The sequence below is a fragment of the Rhipicephalus microplus genome, unplaced genomic scaffold, assembly GCF_043290135.1.
Source record: "Rhipicephalus microplus isolate Deutch F79 unplaced genomic scaffold, USDA_Rmic scaffold_15, whole genome shotgun sequence".
Lineage (NCBI taxonomy): Eukaryota > Metazoa > Arthropoda > Arachnida > Ixodida > Ixodidae > Rhipicephalus > Rhipicephalus microplus.
The window spans coordinates 20,704,838-20,716,711 of NW_027464588.1; the positions used below are offsets into that span (position 1 = coordinate 20,704,838).

General features: G+C 41.8%; 1 protein-coding gene across 1 annotated transcript; it reads right to left on the reverse strand.

The window, feature by feature from the left end:
* Positions 1-1,208: 1,208 nt before the first annotated feature.
* On the reverse strand, positions 1,209-11,506 carry LOC142784613 (glutamate receptor ionotropic, kainate 1-like; the record flags this gene model as incomplete). Its single annotated transcript, XM_075883037.1, has 5 exons — positions 1,209-4,813; positions 5,293-5,295; positions 7,328-7,547; positions 9,589-9,787; positions 10,983-11,506. Coding segments are annotated over 5 exons (1,218 nt in total), but the record flags the coding sequence as incomplete, so codon positions are not given.
* Positions 11,507-11,874: the final 368 nt, after the last annotated feature.

The window sequence follows — 11,874 nt, forward strand, 5'->3', positions numbered from 1 at the left end:
CACAATGAAGGTATTATTTTCAGGGTCAGTTCAAAGTGAAGCACGTGGCAAACCCAAGTTTAAATGGCATGCTGAGGCGACTGAAAGTCGACAATTATTTTCACCAAGGTAATTCTGTTGAAGCGCGAGATTTCGTAAACTCAAACTAACGTCATCTCAATGTTTCTTCCGTATAAGTGACAAAGTAAAATTATTCTTGGTAAGACTAATTTGTTAATATGCTTTCAGTAATTCACTGATTAGTATAGACGTGTGTGAGTGTCCTGTGAATTTGGCGTCTCCGCCGGTGTCTTTTGATTTATTTATTTATTTCAAAATCTTGCAGGCCAACTTGGCCATAGCAGGAGGGGCAGTACACATATAAGAACACAATATAAGGATGGCTTAATGCCTTATATGGTACAATTTGGAACTAATTTGAAGAAGTAACAATTGAAGCATAAAATTAAAAACGCTCATACATAGAGAATATAAAACAGCATCAGCATTGAGAAAAGAAATAATCTAACAAATTACATGTCCTTCCAAAGCTTTGAGGAAGTTCGGCAACGTAATTACTGAATTGGAAAGGCTGTTCCAATGCTCTATTGTTTTGGGAAAGAAGCTATTTTGGTGTGACAGCATTAGCGAAAATTGGTTTCAGTGCATGAGGTCTAGTGTTTCTTGTTCTACTTGTGTTAAAAGGAAAAGATAGCCATCAAACTTTTGCTACATTATAAATAGCACTGCTCTGAGCACAGTACACAAACACAAATACCTAGGCTTAACAATTACGTCCAACCTAAGGTGGGACGCGCCCATTAGAAACATTACTTCATCTGCCATGCGAAAATTATTTATTCTTCGCAGATCACTTCAAATGGCAATATTCCCAACAAATCTCTTAGCCTACAAAACCTTCGTCAGGCCTATCCTCAATGGTGTCTACGATAGTGTCTAAAGGGACTTCGTCGTGAACTACGACGTAGTCCCTGATATGGCCTTCTAGCCACGGTGTCGAAGGCACTCCTCGGAGATTGTGCACGTAGTGCGACTGAAGCCGTACTTCACGCGGAAGTGCAACTGCGCATGAGCCTAAGACGTAATGGCATCGTCTTGACACACACACACACACACACACACACACACACACACACATGCACACGCACGCGCGCGTGCGCGCGCACGCACACGCACACACACACACGCACATACATACATACATACATACATACATACATACATACATACATACATACATACATACATACATACATACATACATACATACACACATACATGAAAACAATATCGGCGTCTTCACTCCATCATTAGGAGCTCTCGCAAGCCCACAATTGCCATAGAAGAACCTTTGTGACATATATTCATTGCCATAAAATAGAGGCCAACAGCACTGCGTACACCCATTTCATAAATATGCTTTTGATTGCGAAAGAAGCAGCCATGCATGAAGGCCATCATGTGTTCCTGTTAGATCAACACAATAAAGGAAGTCTTGCTTTTCCTATCGCAAATAAATAAACGCTGTTTGACTCACACACACAAAAAAACAAGTCTTTGACAACAACCTAAAATTATATAGAAGGTTTATGCTCAACCGTAAGTACTCAGTCGACCATGTCCTTATATATGTCCACTCAGGCTGTCATTTAGAGATTATACAGGGTCTAGTGCTTGCGGAACTTAGTGGTCCGATAATTTATGCAGACAGCGCAGCGCTCCTCTATTTAGCTGAAGAGCTATACAAAACTACGGCAGCCCATCTCAGACAAAAAATTATACCGCAGTGCGGAAACAAACCAATGGTAGTGAATAAAGGAAGAATAAAGTGAACTATAGAACATAGGTAATGACGTGAGAAATATTAAAAATGCTGTGTCGAATTTATATACAAATTCTCGCCAGCAGTGCGCACACTCTCTCCCCTTATAAGAAATAAAGACAGAGACCCACGATAACACTCTGCAAATGACGCTACTAAATCTTCATCGCCGTTAAAATGATTACGGCATTTCTTTTTCCATGCGAGAAGTGAAATTGCAATATTGCCGGGCTTTATTCTGCTCTTAAATCTGCATTTCTAAGCCGTAATCTTCTGGCATTCATTTTACTGCAGGAAAGGTGAGATGTAAAGCATTAAATAGTGCGAACGACACCAGCTCTAAATAAAAAGATTAGGTGCGAGATATAAATCGTAATTTTTCTTCCAGCGAAAAGCGAGCCGCAATTAGTATCTGCGACAGCCAAAGAAGAAATCCTCGTCCTCAGGATCCCACACCAACAAGATGACCGGCAAGTGTAGCCTAGGTTATCAAAAGATTCGTAGCTCAGTCAGACTCACTAAAAGAATAGGATTTGCTTTAGCATTTTTGTTATCAACCATGCAGGCAACATAAATCCAAAATGATCAGAAAAACAAAACATGCATTTATAATTGTTCATGTTGAACTCAGTTTTTTATAAAAGCATCAAAAGAAATAGTCCCATTTTCATGTAGCAGACGATGCTAGTGTTGCTCAAACGTGTTTACTTGAAACACGCGTGTAGTCATTCGATACACGTAATTTTGTTTTAGTGAAAAGATAACAGCAAATATGACTGTAAATTATGACTTCCGTTGTCCACATCAGGATCACGACTTTACGTCTTAGGTGCACTGCAGGACGAAAACCTATTCGAATTATTTTTATTTCTCTCTGCCCTGTTAGGGCCTAGTAATTTCTTTAGTATGTACTTGCTTTTTGGACATCGCTGCCCACGGCCAGGTTTTTCATATCTTGGTATGCACTTCATATCTTGGTATGCATTTCGGCATTCCAATAACCATAGTCTGTACTTGGCATTACATGACCTATCCCGGTCATCTATTGATATACAAATCCCATTAGAATCTTTAGTGACGAACACAAAAAATTTGTTAGCATGTGCGTGCCTTTTCTTTCGTTGCCATTAAAAGGATTTCATGCCAGCCAGGCACTTATCTACCAACTTGTACAAAGCAAAGTACAAACACGGCTCAAGCTAAGAACAGCAGAAATTTTTTTTACATGTACTGGCGCTGAATACAAACAATACTGATTTGTTCTACATTGAGCTATTATATTACATATCGTAGGAACTGCATTTCAATTGTACTGCCGTTTTATTGCCCCGTATTTAGCTTTTTGTGCAGGGATTAAACTGACTGAACCCTGAGTTAAAGCCGTTTGCAATTGGCATAAACAAGATAGCACTTGGATTAAACTCACTAGCACGTGGCCTAACTGAGTTGGCGCTTGGAATAAATGTTTGGCACATGAATTCATTGGCTTGGCGCTCAGATTATTTCAATGGCGTGCGCATTATTTAAGCTGGTACATGGAATAAAGTGAGTGGGAAAACTTGTAGTCTGTTGCAGGTACTCGATGCAGCGTGGTTTTGTCTAATGGTACACAATATAATTCAGCATGCAAAAATCAAGCAGAAATGAATGAATTGCGTCGAAGGAGTGAGGAGAAAGTGGAGCTGTAGTGATTATATAGGAAGTGGGTGGATGATACTTTTGTACTTAAGTTTTGTGGTGCTTGCCGCAAAACTGTCAAGAAGCAATGTGTTCGTATATACGCTTTCGTAGCACCAAAAAGGCGCACGATATCCCAGCGCATTTGTGAATGGTGACAATGGTAAAGATACATTCTTGTTTGAAGAACTGTTCATCGCAGTTCATAAACAGCGGCGTCTGAGAAAGTTTGTATCATGTGGACGGTCTTGCAATAAATGAATATTAACCATGCTTTTTCGCCATTGTGTTCACACAAATAGGTGCCAACTTTCTGTGCTTTTCTTTGAATATACCACAAAGGGCTTAGTGGCGCTAATGTTGTACAAGAGCATAGATGGCACAAAAAGGCTAAATAACAACGTTTTTTAACGAAAATCTCAACCACACAGTCCGTTTGTTAATTATATGGCTGCCGATAGAACATTCTCTTTTAAAGCTGTAAACATTTGATAGTTTGGTTAGGGCTACTTGCTTTGTTACTGAAATAATAAACCCCCATAAAGATGTCCTGAAGATATTATAAATGTTTAAACTTTGAAAACAAGGAGACAATAAAAAATTCAAAGGGGGCGTAAATAATGATGCCGGTGTTGAGTATTCCTTTAATCGTTGACACAGCCACGTGTGACCCATTTTCACAAAACGCACTACCGGTCACATGGACGAGATGGGCAGCTATACTGCAAAATATTGGTAGTCTTATTGAAAATGCACTTTATTAGGCTAATGATCAGTGCTCAAACAGAAAAAACTGCACAATCTTGCAGGAGCTCTGAGCATTTCCACGCATATTTTATTCCCCTCTCTCTCTCTCCGCACAATATACAGCCAGCAAGGTTTCAAATCGTCTCAAATCGAACACAAAATTCCACGCAAGGATCAATAGCAATTTTTTTTTGTGTATCCCGTATGAATTTCGTTGCGCCGGTCATTGTTCAATATGAACACAAGCTAGATAGTCCACTTCATGCGCTGAGATGTAAAAGGCTCAGGCACCCCTTCAACTGCGTTCTAATCTCGCTTTACAGAACAACTCGGTGAAAGCGATGAGGCAGGCCAGACCAAGACCAGCAAGGAGAACGACGAACACGCCACCGACTGTTCGCAGGCCCAGCTCGCTAGCTGCGTCAGTCCTAGATTCACCGGCCTCGGTAGTAGGACATCGTTTGTGAGGATCCCGTACGTTCCACCAACGATCCTTTAATTTTTGCAGGGTGCCGTGCTCCTGCAGCCGTAGTAACGTTGACGACAGGATGTTGCGGTACGGAGATCCTGCACGAATAAACCATTATATGACATGGTTTGTTGAAAATAAAGTTTTATTCCGGGACGCATGAAGACTGCTGTGACGTATTTTTGTGCAGAAAATGGCGTAGAAAAGTGAACGCAATTAAATGGCAGTGCTATTCATGGTCGCGTTGACGGGCCTATTGCTCACGGAATCGAATTCAGTGTTGTTTTAATTTTTGCTGCAGAACAATTCTAAATAGCACTTTCTAATAAAAACCAATGAAACGTTTATCAATTGTCTCATGGTTTCGGCACAATCGGCAGTTTACGTCAAAGAAAAAAATTGTCCTTTGCCTTGTCTTCACAGCAAGTGTACCTTCGTGCATCTTTGAAGTGAAAGTCTTCATTCGCGGAGACACGTATACATTGTTTTGTGGTCGCATACTCTGATGGCGTTACCACCCCTCTTTATATCGTACCCTTTCATGTCGCAGTGATCTGGGTGGGCAGGATGATGTCACCATCTGCAAGCAGCAAAATTGAGCAATGCATTGTGACTGGGACCTCCGCTATTTGTTCCTGGAGGGCATTGTTCTTATGCTTCCGTTTCATTCGATGACTTTACAATGATAGAAGCGCAATTTCGTCAACCCCGTGGCCCACCACGAGTTGGCGACGTTAGCCCAAGCCTCTACTTGCCTCATACGATCTATCCATATGAACGATACCTGTACGATGCACACCTGACTTACCTGGCTAAAACTTGATTAAGTGAAGCTTTGGGTTAGTTGGTTTAGCAGTACGAAGTACTAACAGCATAAATTCAACACGGGTACACGAGGAAAAACACTGACAACGCTGTACAGTCTCTTCTCGTTAGGGGCTCTTATTGTGTCCCCATGTTGAATTGGCATTGTTCCTAATTTACACTGGCAACAACACCGCCAACATAACGCTGTGCTTCGCACTTAACGTTCACCCTCAGAAAGATCGCTGCCAGGCTAGAGGGTGCAATCAAAGCTCATTGCATTTTGCTCCAAAATGCCACGGGATGGCGTCCTTAGCCCAAGATGTGTGTCCAGTTAGCAAAACTCTTCTGGCTTTCGCACGACCTTCGCTGCTTGCGCTCTCAGCGGTAACTACTACAGTTACCACAAAGCTTTGTTTATTCTTTGATCATGCTGTTAGGTTGTCGGCATAGAGATGTGCAACCAGGCGCCAACGTGCGTTGATCTACGTTGAAGAGTGCTATAGGTACGAAAAAACAACAGACATTGAGCAAGCTCGCTTATATCAACGTACAGTAAGCATTTAGCTACTTCGGGAACAACAGGTTTTGCTTTCGTGTTATGCGACTTGCTGTGACGTCGGAATTACCCGTTCATTTTTGCTTTACAGACATGAACCCAGCTTCATTTTGACACAAACTGTGTGCCAGCGACATGTAACATAGGGTAATTGGCACAATATTGCATTACTCACTATATCCTAAAGTACAACCAGACCTACTTATAGACAACAATACAACACGATCTTAAAAAATTGTCGTCAAAGGCAAACGCAGATTTAAATTTTTCCATTACGCGCTCATTGGCAAATAAGACATTCTAGAGAAAAGAGAGGACAATATCAAAAAACTATAGGCAGAGCATATTTACCTGCATACATAGCTTTGATGGAATGATAGTACAGTAACTTGAATTGACTAAACACTCACTAAATGTGTCACTTTTAAGATTTCTGGCCTCTTTATGCACTAAATTTTAATAAAGTTGCGTGAAAGAAACGTGCCTTTGAAATTCTTTAAATATTGTCAGAAGAGGAAGTATCATGAAACATAGATCTTAGTAATTACGTATCAACTTGAATTGAACTAGTGCCAATTTTGGTCTCTTGTGTGCATTACATTTTGAGTACCAGTTGTTTTGGTTTTCTGTTTGTACTTACTATTGTACTCCCTCCCTGTTATGACCCTCAAGTAGAGGCTGACAGTATTAATAAATAAATAAAATATTATAAAAACGTCGTGCGATTATGAAATTGCAGTTTCATAGATGAAAAACTAACCACAAAAAGACACGCTGACATCAACTCCATTACAGGATTATTATATGGAGCTCCAAATCACATGGTTGTTTATGAGCAATGTGTCGTTCAATAGAGTGTGGTTAGCGCACAATTGTGAACAATGTAACGAGGCAATGCAAGAAATATCATAGGTGTAACGATTAATGACAAGAATAGAGTAGAGTGGAGCGAGAAAAAATGTTCATTATTAACATCAGAATCAATAACACGACGAAATGAGCATGGGAGGGGCATGCACCACAAGGTCAGGCCCTCGAAGAGGACGCAGCAAGTTAGTTGGACAAATGACATTACCGGTAGTCTACAGGAATTACGTGGCTTTGGCAAACACGGCGTCGGATCAATTGGTGAAAACTGGAGCACAAAAGAGGCACCTGTCCTCTTGTGGTGAGTAGAGCCAGCCTCATTATAGGCAAGATGACAATATTTATGATGAATATGAAAATAAGACACGTTGTACAAGTTAAGACTCACCATGTGGCGTTGCGATGCCGTAACCCTTGGAGTCTAGGAGACCCCCGATCTGCTTGAGCTGGCACCGTGTTCGTACCACGTACTCAATACTCGTAGACTCCATGAGGAAGGCGTAGCCACCACGTTCCACACGCTCAATGCCTTCGGTGATGGAAGGCACCGTGTCCTCTTTCATGGCGTGCCACATCATCTCGTACATCTCATGCCTCCACTCCTGTGAACCAGTGATTCCGTTAATATAAACGAAATTATTTATGTAAATGAAGCATGAGCAGGTTGCAAATGCTTTCTGACTTTTTCAAATAAACTTGGACAGTCTCAAAGCGCACCACAAGCGAAGTTTCACTTTAAAAGGGGAGCTTCTTTCGTTGTCCTTGTTTTTATAAATGCCGATATGTTTACCCTTCTGAATATTGTGAGAAGTAGAGATTACAAAAGGAAGTGACGCTCACGACAAGATATAGTTATAAACGAACACACAAGAAGAGTGTGTCTTTTCACGACACTAGCTCTTAGTGACATTAGGTTTTTCGAAGGGCACTACGGAATAGGTCCCCAGCCAAGTCCAAGTTGCTCATCCGGCTCGAATGTTGCGATATTCGAGTAAATAACCAAATATAAAGTGAGGCAATGGTCAAAGGTAAGAATTGTACAGAATACGTATGATATCCGAGCATAGGTATGGATCAAGTAAGAGCCCGCCAGCTGTATTATTATTTACTGAAATTTGATTTATTCCATTACTTAGAAGTGCAGACTTTTCTTACGAACCACTAGAATATCAGCCTTACCTTAACGACACGCTTTTCTCTATGTGGCCTCTCATATGCCCGCCTACAGCGCAACAATACGCTGGCAGTGTCGATATAGAAGGCAACGCAGAAAGAACCACAGCTGGTTCCCGTCTATATAGGATCCATCAGGGGAAGCCCCACAAACCTGAACAAGCTAGTTCACTCCAAGGCGCAAAGTGTTGCTTTCCGCGACCTCGGAGAACTCCCCTGCCAGCCCGGAGTTGTGGAGAACAGAGATCAAAGGACCACCTATAATGAAATTACCTAGCACTTTTATCTCGTCAGAAGAGAATTTTGTCTTTCTAACAAAAGGGGTAAATTGAGCGCAGGCATTGACTCTCGGGCTCGTATCTCAGCTCGGCTTTATTGCCCAATATTTATTGCGACAAATATTGTAATAGCTCTTGCAGGTACTGCAACGAATTCGCTAGCCTAGACCACATGCTCTGGCGTTGTCCCTCGTTGCGTGGCACGGACCAATGGAATGAAGAAAAGTTGTTATCCGCTAGGAAGAGCCCCGATGTCGGGGATCACTGTGGGCTGTCCAGAGGGCCCACGATGTGACGGTCGGGCTCGCCTGACTGTCCCAACGTAGGAACGGCCTACCTCAACCGCCGCACCCCTACTTAGAACATAACGTTAACATTTGGCCCAAAAAGCTAGAACTACTTTTCAGACCCTTCGGGTTTGCGTAAAGTTTATCATGCAAGGTGTTTTTATGCAACGATGAATTTCAAAGCACCTGATACGTAATTAGGTCTCGTTGATAAAGTTCAGCCACACAGGCTTCTAAGCCTTTGTTTAAAACTAGTGTCTGGGCAGAATTTGGCTGTATAAAAATAATTAGCTCACAAATATATCAGCACGAATGCTTCTCTCTTTCGGAACTATCATTAGGGCTACGTGACTAGGCGACTTCATCTGTCTTTTCCTAAATGTACGTAGTACTCACGCCTTTGTGTTTTCCGAACACGTCAATTGTTTTACAGGACATGTGTAGTACCATGCAAGGCCATCACCGAAATAGACATCCGCTTTGATATAAAATGTGCCCCAGCTTCAAAAGGTTTGATCCCCGCTGCGGTGGCTTCAGTTTCGATACACTCAAAAACGCTTGCAACTCGTGTACTTAGAGTTGGGCGCACGTTACATAATCTCATGTGCTTATGAGGTCGTCATTTTCAGAGCCTTCTATTACGGCGTCTCTGCTGTTAGTATTGTAGTTTTGAGACGTAACCCCATCAAAATGGTGAGTTCAGTTTTCGGGAAATTATGACTTCACTAACAGCATGAAAATTGAATAATTATTGCTATTGTGATAACAATGCTGTTCAACACGAAATATATTATTTTAACTAGACAGCATGCTTTATTTTTGGTGCATAGTGCCATTATAAGCAATACTGGACGCACTTATCAGCAGCCGATTATAATACTTGTCACTTATAGACGATGCCATACCTTGAACAAGGCGTGAGTCGATCCTGAGCGAACGCATCCATAGCGCACGGCAGACTGCTTCGCCAAGTCTTCGGCACTCTCAATGGGTGACAGAAGCCTCTCTTTAGTCAGGAAAGCTGTCAGGTTAGCCGTGTAAGAGGAAACCAGCACGAAAGAGAAGATCCACCAAGTTGCAGCAATTATGCGTGCTGAAGCTGCCCTGCACAATGTGCCGTGTTATGTAAAATTATCTTTAACAAAGAACGGTGCCCAAGCAGGCCACCGGGTGGAACTTTGTCGACACAATGCCATCCTGTAGGGAGTGTGCTTCCCTATATGTTTTGTACATGGTATGTAGATGCATGACGTCCGATTTCTGACAGAAATAGGTAATCATTCAAAACTGCACTAACAGATTATGTTACGCGCCCTGAATAACTTTTTCTTGTTAAACATGTAATTTCACTGATTTCTATTTTTATGTTCTACTTTTACTGCATTTTTGTTGTATTACTCACCCCCTCTATAACGCCTTTATGTGCCCTGAGGATAATCGAAATAAATAACAAAGGAAGCTATGCAAAACGAGCCAAATGTAAGTAATGCGAAAATTGCAAACTATGTTTAAAGTTGCGTTAAAAACATGTAAAAAATAGGCAACTAACAGTCGGGATATGCAGAAAAAATCGTTACTCACTAAACAACGGAAACGCCAAATAAGTACTTTTCTGTAATTTTTGCTGTAAAAAAATCACCACGCCACAACAAACAACTTCGAAACATCATAATTGTAGAAGTATGTTCTTCCAGTTTAGTTTTGAATATTTATGTTGGATTCACGCCACTGTTAAATACTTTGTTGCTGTCTATCATGGGGCTGCGTCATCTCATTGATAGCACTTCAAACACATGACGTGGATCATTTCAACCGAGACGGCCAAAGTCTAAGGTGTGTCACAAGAATTACCAGTTCTTACAAGCGGGACTGGGGGACATCTTTCCGAGCTAGAACATTTCACTAAGGCTATTAGCCACATATCTCCTCAATCTGTCAGCTGAGTTTCGATACCTGCGCAACGTAACATTACTTTTTTTAGGCTCAAGGTGTAACATACAACTTCGTGATTAATCATTTTGGAAAGCTATACGCACTTTAAAAAAATTGGTGTTATTTTAATTATTCAGCGTAGTCATATCTCACGCAAAAGAATGTTGCAATCTCTTAAGCGCTATCCCTTGTTTTTTTAACAATCTCTGTTATCAGCATAAGGCCGAAAACCTGAAATTTGCTTAGTTAAAGTTTTCTATTTGATATGCAAAACATAAAAGGTAGAGAACGAGAATTGCAATATCTGGTTTTAAACAAAGTCAATGCAATGAGGAAATTGATGAAAGAAAGACAATTTTCAACCTACCTAGGAAATATACCACATCCCTGCCTCATGATGGCGCTAACTATGAACCAACAACTGTCAGGGAGAGTGAAGTCACTTTGCAGCGTTGGCAGAGTACTATTTCTCCGGCTGTCAGAATATAACGTATCTCGTTGGAGCTCGGAGGAACCGACTGCTTCCTGACCCTTGAACCGACTGCGCGCTAAACTGTTTCCGCAGCAGCAGCATCCATAACGTCGCGATACGGCACTATTTCTGCGGCACACTGCACTCTGAGCACGAGCGACGCAGCACAGAATCACGCTCACTGCGACGCACGCCCCGGCGACACAAAGCCACACATCCCCCGACAGCGGAGACAGAAAGAATAGGAGGGAACGCTTCTGGTCGGTCTTCTTGTAGAGTATGCTGACTCCCAACGTCATGAAAGGCATAGTGAAGTCGACCGATTGCTCGCGCTCTGAGGTGATGGTCAGGTCACCAATGGCCAGGTCTGCCTCCTGCAGCGAAGACGTAGGAATAGTCGAGCAGTTGAGCCGGTTGAATTAAAGAGCATTAAAGAGCAAATCAAACCGAGAACGTGAACAACGAGAGTCATACCTTATCCATCGATTTAGCGCCCTCGAGAGAAGAATAAATGAGAATCCTGGTACACTTGCAGCAACTAAATCATTAGAAAACAATAATGGCAATAATGAAAATAGTAACTGAGTTAACAGCACTGCAGCTGCAAAGAGCACAGGACAACTGAAAACAATGCCAAGTGTGACTACTCTTCCTAAGTACAGCTGTCATCTGTTTTCTGTTTTTACTTTACTACCCAATCAATTGTGCCAAGCATGACATGCCCAACAGCAACCCTGTACACAGTCCGGAGGCCCCTACTGCACGCGTATTGCAGAGGCGGGCAAGG